At 43.4% G+C, this 12633-nt stretch overlaps 1 protein-coding gene across 1 annotated transcript in view; it reads right to left on the reverse strand.

Annotated features, from left to right (window-relative positions):
- Window positions 1–12633, reverse strand: part of Aqp9 (aquaporin 9) — a 44647-nt gene that overhangs the window by 12081 nt on the left and 19933 nt on the right. Inside the window, exons 2-4 of the mRNA XM_036194383.1 lie at window positions 9067–9193; window positions 5366–5503; window positions 3277–3395 (exon numbers count right to left, since the gene is read on the reverse strand). Of these exons, the coding sequence (XP_036050276.1) occupies window positions 3277–3395; window positions 5366–5503; window positions 9067–9193 (384 nt within the window). The remainder of the gene's footprint in view (window positions 1–3276; window positions 3396–5365; window positions 5504–9066; window positions 9194–12633) is intronic.

Consider the following 12633-nt stretch of genomic DNA (forward strand, 5'->3'; position numbering starts at 1 on the left):
GAGGATGATCGATTTGGTCGGTTTGGGTGGTGGAGTGGGTCTTATAGGTTACAGAGTCCAATGGGTGCTGGGGGTGGTAGCTGCCTGCCTGGAGGATTCTTATCTGCTATTCTACAGCTCTCCCTCTCTCATTCTTGATGTTTTCCCTCTAACTCTCTCATTCCTGATGTTTCCCTTCTAACTCATTTTAACTCTGTCATTCTTGATATTTTCCTTCCAGCCCATTTTAATTCTATCTCTATTCTTTCCCTTACATCTTATATACCTTCTTTTAGGCAAAATAAAAATTATAATGTGGTTACATTTTGGTTTTCAAATGAAATGATTACAATGAATATAGGTAAAACCAGGTTGGTTTTTTTTTTTAATCTTCCTTACATGATTAAACCTTTTATGTATTACAGGTGAAAACCAAATTATTCCAAGCACCCACATACACTCATACCCAAGCAACTTCTATAGATTAACTGTGTGGGCAAGCATAATATTTTCTCAGTCAGGTCTTTTACTGGCTAGCTGCAGTTTTGCTCTTACAAAGAAAGGACTAATTACTTTTTTACTTCTCTTGAAAGGTAATCTTATAAGGAATCTTAAAGGAATCACAAACCTAAACTTTTATATATGAAAAAAATCAGTCAGCTCTACTTTAAATCTTTGGAGTGCATACCCACTCATCAATAGTTTTTTTTTTTTAATATTAGGAGATTGAGGACAAAAATGGGCACAAGGAATTAATCATCACCTTTGGTCATCAACCAGTCATAGCAAGAAAAGTGTGTCAGCTAGTAATAATTGGGCTGCTTTGTTTTTGTTCCCTGACCTTAAAGAGTTCCACATTCAGGTATGTGCCTTTCTAAAACTTTAGATTATCTTCTTGAGTATTTAACCTGAAACCTATTTGATAAAAAAAAAATCTTAGTCTAACTTTAAGTTATTTTCAAAGTTCTGTTTCAGCTGTGTGTGATGCACTCCAAAACCTGTGAACACATCTCCCAACATTAAGGTTATAAGAATTTAAGCTAGCTGGGGTAACTGGGACTCAATTGTTTTTCTTAATTATTACCCTAAGCCACTGTCTATATGACTCCTCAATAGAAACTCTTGTGTTGTAGCAGTATGACACTTCCTTGTTTATATTTCTAATCATCCAAACTCTATTTAAACTAACATTATTGTCATCAATTAGACAGTACAGCTTAGGAAGAAATCATCTTCATAAAAATCCACAGGTAAAAATGCCCAATAGAATGTGATGTTTTCATGAGATAAATACACTACATCACAGGCAGTGGGGATCTCCCCACACCCATTCACACCTTGCCAGATACCAGAGAAAGATGGCAGCAGCAAACATGTAAAGATACAGCAGAACCAAAAGACATTCTGGGGTCTGTAGTCTCAGGGCCTTGCCTATCCAAGACTGACCCATCAGAGAGTTTCCTCCTGGTGGGCTGACACTTGGACTTCAATTGCCCCCTGCTGCTCCTCTGATGTAGCCACTGGCAGGCACCAGTCAAAAATAAGTCAAGAATAACAAATACAGAATCAGACCTCAAGAAACAATTTTATCACCTGTTATGTACTTGTGCTCCCATCCAGTTTCTTTGGAGGATAAGAGACTGTGCTTATCTGTTCTGTTGTTCCACTTGATGGCCCTTGAGCTCCTGGAAGAACTCTCTTGTGTCTTTCCCACACACGCTATCCCCAAACCTTATCCAGACCCAGGGTCCCTGACTTCCACTCACTGTCTGCGTGAGATAGAGGACCTTTGGCTTCCCTTCACAGAAGCATGCCCCTGGATGTGGGACACCTGGAAACAGATCTAAAACTCAATGACTTCACTTGCTTACCACATACACATTATCACACACGGCAACAACATCCCTTCTTCAGGCGGCTTCAGTGCTCTGTGTCTTACTCACTAAAATTCTTCCTCCAGTCCTAGGACTTGTAGGTTCCCTTCTGCAAGTTACTAATATGATGCTATAGCCTCCTTTATTACTAATTGTTCAGAATGTTCTTTTTAAAAAAATTAGGAGAGGACATGCTGGGATTACAGGCATGCTCATGACATTCGGCTGTCACTTGTTCTTCTGTGGTCATTCTGTCCAACTACATTCTACATTTCTCCACAGACACTGCCCACAACACATTTTTCTCATGTTATTTTTTTAAGCTTTTACAATGAACTTGACAAAGGCTAATATTTACCTACATGGTACAAGCAAAAAAAAAAGTAATGATATATTTATTTTATTTTATGTGTATGTGTGTTTGCATAAATGTATGTGTGCTACATGCATGCAGTGCTTGTGGAGTCCAGAATAGTATGAACCTGGAGTTGCAGATAGTTATGAGCAATCATGTAGGTCCTCTGTTAAGAGCGGCCAGTGCTCTTACAATTAGAAACTTAAGAGAATTCCTGCAATTCCCTGAAGCCACTCACAGCACTGGGGACCAGAACATTATTTCAGTTTGAGAACTCGGACTTTGGATCTTGGAATTTTGCAGTTCACATTCAATTACAAGTTCTTCAAGCTCCAGACATGGTGCTGAGCACCCAGGGAGCTTCAATAAACATTTGTGTTCTGCTTTACCTTGTAATCAAAGCAGAAAAGAAAATGGTGAGGACATGGGGATCTTTTCATAAACCAACCAATACAGCTGTGGTCCTTTATGATAGGGTCTCACTGGGCAGCCCTGGCTGACCCAGAACTTCCTATGTAGACCAGTCTGGCCCCACACTTGTGATGCCTCTGTCTCTCAAATGCTGGGATTATAAATATGTACCACCACGTCCAGCAGAAGCTACTTCAAATATCAATCTAGTTGAGATATTTATCTCCCTGGAGAGTCAGATAAACCTAGGCCTCATGGAGGGATAGGGCAGATTCACGACACCCCAGGCTTTCACAGTCCTTGGAGGTAGATAGAGATGCCATCTCTTGTAGCTATCACCCTTAGCATAAAAGAGACACTAGAAGTGAAATGGGCCTCATTTGCCTCTGCTCCATACAGACACTCTTTGTCTTGGTCTCAACTAATATGAAGCAACTACGTGTATTGAAAAGGATGCTGAGAACTCTTCTGGTGGCATTGGCATTTTTAAGGGCAAATCATTGTCAAGAAAGCTCAGATCATAGAAGGACCTCTGACTTGGAAATGCAATCCTTCCTTTTGACAGGCATACAATGTTCCAATACGCACCCCATTCCCGTCCCCACTTTCTATCATGTCTTTCCACCAAAAGCAGGTCCTTGTTGATTCTCCACTTACTTGGTCTACAAAGGCATTTGGCAGGGATATGAATGGAGCTGGGTATGTTGCAAAAATGAACGCTGTTGCATTTTCTCCCACGATGAGCAATTGTCCATCAGCAAAGGCCATGAGTCCATCTATGGAAGACAGAGTTCAGGGACATTAGTGTCTTCTGGAAAGGGCTGAGAGAGGCTGTTCTAGTTGGCTTTAATTAAACTGTGGCATAGCCCAGGGTAACCTGAGAAGGGACTCTCAACTAGGAGACTGCCCTGATTAGGTTGGCCTGTGGATATGTATATGAGGGGTTGTCTTGCTTCTTAATTGATGAAGATGGGCCCATCCCACAGTGGGTGGAGCCACTCTTCAAGGAGGTGGTTCTAGACTGTGTAAGAAAGCTGTATGTACCTGAGCTTGTAAGCCAGCACCGTTCCTCCATGTTGTCTGCCTCAAGGTCCTGTTTGAGTTCCTGAAGCTTTGACTTCCTTCCATGATAGACCATGACCTGGAAGCTGAAATACACTCTCTCCTCTTCTAAATTACTTTTGGTCAGAGTGTTTTTATCACAGCCACAGAAGTCAAAATAGAACAGCTCTAAACTTGGACCCAATTCTTAGTCAGTGGGACCAACCTTCTTTGGGGGTGTGGGTGGAATTCTTGGAATTTTCAAGATGGATCTAAAAATCGAAGCATGGCTTTAACTAAGTGGAAGTCATAGCTCCTAGAACACTCTCATATAGTGTCCCTAAAATTTTACTTCAGAACTTGAAGGTGTACCTGGATAATGAAGATGCTGTGGATGACCTGGGGAGCCCTCAGGGCCGGGAAACTGGCTGCCACCGATATGGGCAACACCTACCCTATGCTTTGCTGCTGGAATCCTGAGTTTCTGGTCGGACCTCAAATCTTCCTTAGACATTTAATTCTCAGAGAGAGACTGTGGGGAGAGGCCTCTTTGTATAACATGTTTACCTAGGATTTGAATGATCCATGTGTTCAGTTTGCCACCCAGAATGCTCTGAGACTCATCTTGGATTGTATGCAAAGAACTATTTTAACAGTTGGTGCCACAGAATCTATGATTCCTTAGCCTTAAGGACTTTGGGAATCCCTTGTTTTCCAGAAGAAAACTTGGCCCTACAATGTCTGATGACTTATTTATTTACTTATTTATTATTTCTTCTGAGACAAGGTTTCAAGTCACCCAGACTGGCCTTGAATTTGCTTCGTAGCTGAGAATGACTTTGAATTCCCAATTATCCATCCTTCCTCATAGGATTATGGGAGTGCATTGCCATGCTTCATTCCCAGACAATTTATTTAAATCACAGAACTAAGACTGTCACAGTCTTAGCTCAGCCCTAGGTCTGTGATGGCCAGGACCACATTTTCCTGCAGACAGCTCCTGAGCATCTAATGTTCTCTAGAAGGGGCAGAGACTCCCACCCAACCTGTTTCTCAACTGTGCTTCTTCCTTAATGGCATGTTCCCAGATTCATACTCTCAATATTACCTGGGCCACAGCTTTCATGATCAGACATGACCTCTTCTGTAGTCAAGTCAGAGAAAGCAGCAGAGAGCCCATTGGCATTTCGTCTACATTCACATTGTAGTGCGGGGTGGACCCGAAATTAGACTCTCAAAAGTTGTACCCTCCCATTTTAAGACTCATATTTGGGGGTCTAGAGAGGTGGCTCATCAGTTAAGATCTATAGCTGTTCTTCCAGAGAGGACCCAAGTTTGAGTCCCAGAACCCACATGGTGCCTCACTGTGCTCTGTAACTCCAGTTCCAGAGAATCTGATACCTTCTTCTTGTCTCTGTGATAATCAGACACACAGGTGGTGCCCATACATGTATACAGAAAAAAATCAACAAACAAACAACAACAACAACTCCCAAACCCCACACAGATAAACATCTTTAGATTAAAAAACTAATTCATAGATGTTATTAAAAGGCTTTATAAATTGGCCCAGTTTATAACACAGGCCTCACTGACACATGCTTCCTGTTCTGGCTCAGTCTCACTGTTTCCTACCTTGAAATTTAAGCTTCCATAGGAGGCCCCTCTAGCCCTCCAAATCTTTGGACTCCAGGTCAATACTCACCATAGTAAACACCAAAGACAGCTGCAGCCCCCACAAAGGCTCCTAAAAACTGGGCTCCCACATAAAATGGTAACTTGAACCATTCCATCCTTCCAAAGACACACATTGCAAAGGACACAGCTGGGTTGATGTGGCCTCCTGTGAGGAAGAGGAGACTGTCAGGGGGAGAGGTCAGAGAGTAGAGGTCAGGAGAGGGAAATAGAAACACAGACGAGTGAGTGTTGGCAGAGGGAAAACTAATAATCCATGGCACAATTAAACACAGTTTAGAGTGTTTATCTGTATGAAAAGGGACCCAGGCATTACAAACTTGGTGTGAGTACGAAGCTCAATTTTTAAGGTAGAATTTTAGCCACCACTTAAGGAGTACCACAAGTAGATTGATGAAAACTATTACGTAAATATATTTTTAAGGCAACTGAGGCTTAAGACCATAGCTAACACTTCTTCAGCACATGCCCACAGGCTGTAAAGCCATTCTTCACACTGGGAAGGGACGCTGTTCTGGGGCCTTTCCCTGAGGCAGAAAGGTTTTGTTGAAGGTGATTGCCATGTCTGGATGGAATCTTCTAGGTCCCTCTGCGTAAACAATGTGTTATCTCACACAGAAATGTGGCAACAACTCCCTCGATCCAGCCCAACCGTAGGTAGTGAAATCAGCTTCCTGATTCTCAGCTATACATATGGGTTTGCTCTGTGTTCAGCGGCTTGGGACGCGATTGCAGCATTTACTGAGTGATTGGCCAGCTCGCATCACTGTGGGATTGTTTGGACTTAAGAACCTAATGGAATGGATTCTGCTCTAGTTGACTGTGAGAAAATTGAGAAACAGGTGGAGATTTCTCAAGCAACATGGTCAGCGAGTGCTAGAACCAAAATTCCAGTCCAGCTTTCTCTGAATGAAAGACCTTCTGGACCTCCTTCAGCATGTTTGTAAGAGTTCTCTGCCTTGGGGATGGAGAGGTGTTTCAGTGGTTAGGACTCGAGTTGGGTTCCCAGCACCACCCACACCAGGTAGCTCAAAACCATCTGCGACTCCAGCTCTTGCAGATCCGATACCCTCTTCTGGACTCTGCATTCACCTGCACGAACTCCCTCCCACCCCCACAAATACACATAATTAAAATTATATCTCAAAGCAAGATGTATCTGCCTTGAAAATGAAGTGTGTGTATACATGTGCACATCTGAGCTTGCACGGTGGCCGGGCATAAGGTGAACCTGGCATTTCACGTGGAAGGGGGCATCGAGTTCATTTTCACAAAGATTAGCAGTCAAAAGCTGTTCAACTCCACTGACTATGAGCTAGGAAATTCCAGTATGTCAAAGCACGGGTGATCTCCCAGATCCTTATGAGTGTTTCAACTGGGGGGTCTTGCTTTTATGGGCTCCCGAAGCCAGATTAGTAGGAACAAACGTTGGAAACATGAATTTGGACTGGCGCAGGGACTGATGGGAAATTCCTGGAGCCAGACTGCATCTGTTCCTCTGCTCCCCATGGCTGCATGAAGAGTCCTTTACTTAATACAGGCCTGGCCAGGGATGCAGGCACAGAGCATCCAACAGCAGCCCACAGAACAAATTACATTTGTAGACTTTAAAGGGGAGGGGGGTCTGAGCCTAGAGAAGAGGGGTCGAGGAGTGAAGGTACTAGATATAATTAAAAAAAAAACAAAAACAAAAACAAAAACAGGGCTAATCCCCTGTGACAGGGCAGAATCTAGATCTAAGACAGCCAGCCTGGAGGCACTGTGAAAGGACAAAGGGGCCATAAAAAAGTCGCCTCTGATCAAAACTATCCCTCAGGAATGCCTTACCGAGTAAGGCTTCTAGAACAAGCTCTCTTCTAAGATTAAAAACTGTGGCAGGTAGGGTTACATCTTGCAGTCTCTGGCAAGCGCCCTGGAAGCCTAATTAGCCTCGGATCTCACATGATATCAGCCATGTTGTAGGCGTTTTAGATGAGCAAGCTGATGAAAGGATCCAGGGGCTTTGTTTAGATGATGCACACAACAGAAGTCTAGGGACAGTGGCTTGGGAGTCAGAGAGGGTAGACCTGGGAGGAAGCTTTGAAAGTGAATGAGGAGAAGGGGCTAAGGGGAGACAGAGGGTTCAGAAAGGGAGGGGGAGCAATGGCTGGAGTCCAGAGGGCTATAGAACTTCCTCCCTACAGACCTGCATGGCTTACCGTAAGGCCAAGGCCAGAGCAGTGTAGTGGAAAGAACATGGGCACCAGGGTCAGAGAGTCCTGCCCTCAAATATCGGCTCTGCGAAGGTTGCTTTGATGACCATATTATTCACATAAAGAACGCCCTCGGGGAACAGCTGGAGTCCAACAGACCCAAGACGTGGGTCTTGGGTGAGCTAAGTGAACCCTTCAAAGATTCTGTTCTAGGTAAACTCCCTACCACCCTCACCCAGTTCTGTGATTAGATACCTTACAATTCTCCTGTCATTGAGCAAGGCTATTCTGCTTTTTCAATTAATTCATTTACAAAATGCTACATCAAAAAATAGTTACCAACAGGAACCACTGAGATGCCTGAGAGGGTAAGGTAAAGAAAGGCATTTGCCACAAACCTAACAACCTGAATGCAGTCCCCAAGACCCAACGATAAAGGGAGAGAACTTACATCCTTCACATGCATTGCATCCTATAACATATGTGCATGTGTGTGTGCATGTGTGTGTGCATGCGTGTGCGTGCGCGTGCGCGTGGACACAAATGTAATGTTAAAAAATAGTTACTACCAGGCAGCTTTGAGTACATGCACATTACATAAGTATGTATGTATAATAATTAGATGTGGGCTGGAGAGATGGCTCAGAGGTTAAGAGCACTGACTGTTCTTCCAGAGGTCCCGAGTTCAATTCATGGTGGCTCACAACCATCTGTAATGAGATCTGGTGCCCTCTTCTGTATACATAATAAATAAATAAATAACTCTTTAAAAAAATAATTAGATGTGTATTACAATAAGCTCTGATTGGTTGAATGGCATATTCACAATGGAGCAGGATGCTAAAACTCCTTTCTTTATAGCAAATTGATTCTTTATGTTTAAAAGTGAAAGGCCAATGACTTCACCAGTCTGTGGCTACAAATTGGGATAACATTTTATTCATGTCTAGCATGTACAGGTTGCCCTGGGTCTCTCCCTACGTTTCCACACTGTATTCAGTAGCATCCTATCATTTTGCTTTGCAGAGCCCTGTAAATGGCCATCGTCAGCGTGGCCACCAGGGAGGAACTAGGTTAATGTTTTTTTCTAGCTCAGGCACTCCTGTGGTAAAGATGGCTTTGACATTGCATAGGACCCAGCTTCTCTGATTGTAGCTGATAAAGATCCAGGGACTTGCCTCTGCTGGTGTGGCCTTTGCTGAGCTGTTTACAACCTTCTCTGGAAAATGCTTCCAAGCATGAGATTCATAAAATAAGTACTGGTTCCTGGAAGACACGCTGCAGCAGTCAGGGAGGGCTCAGGTGTGAGGCTAACTCCATCTGGTCCTAACATAAGCCACTTTTACATAAGCCACTTACCATTTGTTGGTATTTAAATGTTATCATCCATAAAAAGATATCAATACATACTCTTGCAGGATTGTAGAGACATAATAAGTAATATGTGTAAAGCAGCCAACCCTGCTAGCACATTGGGACTGTTGCCTTAATAGTTGTAATAATGACTTCTACTGCATACCAGAGACACCTCCAGTGACGTAAATAGCCATCACAACTGCCATGGCAAATCCAACATTGATAGTGACAATTCCACCAAGATGTCCTCGACTGAGAACTGCTTGGGCAACAGAGCCACATCCAAGGACCTAGAAAGAAAGGACAAAACAACTCATAAAAATGAAGGAATCGAGGTTGACCACCGTCTAATGCAACATGCATCCATGGTGTGCATGTTTTAAGTAAAGTGAGGGATTCAGCTTCCTTAGATATGAAACAATACAAATTATAATGCTCTGGCTGTCTCCATAGCTACATCTAGGGTGCAGATGAATCTTACTAGGGGTGTGCAATGTGAATGTCTTGCCTACACCTTATAAATCATGTAAGTTCACACCATGGTCTAGATTCCTCCTCTCAAAGGGATGAAAAAATGTAGATTCCGATTTGGAAGTGTAAAATTTGTCCTCAAATATTCTTGATAGTTATGAATTGATTCTATGTAACCTCTACAAGGTTGTCCTAGGAGGCCCCCTGGAGAAATATAATTTGTATATGAGACATTTAAGATATACAGAGTGATTTCAGCTTACCACCTCCCCAAAGGCCAAAGATAGGTGATACACAGGTGACCTTTAGATGTCTCACTGTCCCCAGTTCAAGGATATGCCCACCCATCTTATTTGTTAAATGCTAGACTTTGGAGATGCAGAAGAGCCTGGCTTCTGGAGGGAAGCCCTTGATACACACGTCATGTGGAAGCCTTTGACTTGGTCCATGGCCTTGGCGCCATACTCTACATTAAGTGGTAGATCAAGCTGTAATCACAGTGGGCTCTTTTCCAGTTTAGATCACCCTGGCTCTATTTTATAGCCTATCAACTATTTTCTCCCTAGAGTCCCTATCCTCAAGACTGTCAGAATTAAACGCCTGTCTTCATTTTCCCTTTGTAATCTGAAGCCAATTAAATACTGAGTATGTAGCACTGAGTCATGTTCTCAGAAAGTGGGACTGGATACTACAGTCATCTGATATGAGCTACTCTAAACCGCCAGGGCAGAAATGGCTGCTAACTCTCCAAACAAGGGTCTTCCCCTGGTCATGACTCTGCTGCAGAACCCCTAGTGTGGGGGCCAGAGGGAACAGAAAAGCTTGAACTGCCTTGTCCCCAGAGAGGCCTTTGACCTGCCTGATTTCACTCTGGTAAACAGCTCCCTTTCTATCCTAGATGCTGAAATGACCTTGGGGGTGGGAGGTGTTTGAGGTAGGTATAAATCACACTGTAGGCCGGGGGTGGGGGCAGGAGGAAAGCTGAGCCATTAGGGGCTTCTATGACCCTCATCAGAGCCACCACCCAGAAGACTGCAGCACAGATCCATAGGATTGCAGTTTTTTCTTTGTTTGTTTGTGTGTGTGTGTGGTGTGTGTGCATGTGTGTGCAATCATATGCATGTGTGTGCAGGTGCACACTCTTGTATATGTCTATGAGGACACCAGAGGAGGACACGTGTCTAGCATCTTGCTCTATTCCTTTTTACCTTACTCTTTTGAGACAATGTCTCCCACACTGAACCTGAGCTCATCATTGCCGCTAAGCTGGCTAGCAAGCTCTTGAGGTCTGCTTGTCTCTGCTCCTCAACACTAGGGTTCCGGGCATGCGTGGCCATTCTCTGCTTTTTAACATGGCCGCTGGGATTTTGAACTGAAGTCTTCCTGCTTTCCCACAAGCACTCTCACCACTGAGCCATCTGCCCAGCCTCAGCACTGGGTCTCACCACTGAGCCATCTGCCTAGCCTCAGCATTGGGTCTCACCACTGAGCCATCTTGCTAGCCTCAGCATTGGGTCTCACCACTGAGCCATCTGCCTAGCCTCAGCATTGGGTCTCACCACTGAGCCATCTGCCTAGCCTCAGCATTGGGTCTTGTTAGGTATTTTTTGTTGTAGCCAGAAAAACAATGAAGAGTACAGTACATAATCAGTGTGTTATTTTAACCTCCAAAAAGAAGAGCATGGTCCTGTGTGGTGGTGTAGGTTGTCTGACGTGTAAGAACAACACCTTTCCTATTCTCAGGACCAGAAAGGAGCTGTTGCTTGTATTTACCTTGTTTGTTTTTTGTTTTTTGTGGTTTTTTTCTCTAGTTGATTAGGAAACCCTATTGGATTACATTACCTACTTGGATTCTTTACACCAAACCTAGCCTGAAATTCAATTCTCTAACATTCAATTATACTGTGTGCAGTTTACAATCAGGTCTGTGTTGGTCATAGTTTCTGTGCTGAAGGGGTTAAACTCTCCCACTTTTACAACTGAATTTAGGTTTCAGTTCTCTGAGAGGGGCAAACAGGTGTCTCTCCCAGCAAAGGGCCATTTATCAACAAACTACATCAAGGCCAAGGGAGAGAACACCAACAAGGCCTGCAGCCAGCTGCACGATATCTCAAGGACAAGTCCTAGAGTCCCTCTTCTGGATCACTTCTGGACTTGCCCAAGCTTGTGCAAATATACCCAAAGATAAAACCTCAGCCAATTAAAAGTATACTAATGTAACTGATGCTTGCTTAACCAATTAGTTTGAGATGACCTCAGTGTCCCTGAAACTCCCATTAGCTGTTCTTAAAAAGAGCCTACAGGCTCCTCTCAGGTATAGTAAATAAACACTCTTTGCTCTTACATACTATTTGAGTCTGAGGTCTCCTTCAGCATTTCCTCGGACCCTACAGTACCTAGAAAACAAACTTTAAGGTTTCCACACCAGCTTCCAAGCATATGCCAATATCTGTCCTTAATGTTCTGTTTCCAACACTTCTCTGCAGATCTCATGAATTCACAAGGTCACTTCCTCATTCTTTAAAAACAAAAACCAACAAGAGAGAAACCTAAGAGGCTAGAAAGATGGCTCAATGGTGAAGAACACTTGCTGCTCTTGCAGGAGATCTGTGTTCAGTTCCCAGCACCTGAATCAGGCAAGTTCACAACACCTAGAACTCCAATCCCAGAGGATCTACTATCCTCTTTTCATTTCCCTGGCTACCAACATGCACATGGTACATATATAGACAAGCAGACACACACACACATACACATGAAAGTAAATTTTAAATTTTCTAATTCAAAATTTTAGTTAGCATACCCAACAGTGGGTTTCATTATTACAGTTTCATAATACATCATTGTACTTTACCGCCCACTGTCTCCTCTTCCCCACAGCCAATCTCCCTCTGCTTTAAGGTCCTAAGTAGGAAGAGGGCTGATGAATGAAGATAAATAGACAGACAGACAGACAGATGATGGTGGATTAAGCTCCTGAGAGGAGAAACACGCAATATATTGTCTTCCACTTTCTTGACAAGACCTGGCATGTGCTCAACCTAACTCCTTCTCCAGGAGAGTGGACAAGTCCCTCAGCCATGTAGGAGAGGGAAGAAGGTATGGCAAAGCCATGGATCTGCTCTTCACTGTGTCCTTTGCTTTGCTCCTAAACTCTCTTTCATATTTTACTTATATTCTTGAACTATTTTCGTCAGGCATTCTCTCATCAGTTCAGCCTACTCAACTCCTTTCTACAAATAACACCATCTCCTACGGG

This window comes from Onychomys torridus, chromosome 7, assembly GCF_903995425.1.
Source record: "Onychomys torridus chromosome 7, mOncTor1.1, whole genome shotgun sequence".
Taxonomy (NCBI): Eukaryota; Metazoa; Chordata; class Mammalia; order Rodentia; family Cricetidae; genus Onychomys; species Onychomys torridus.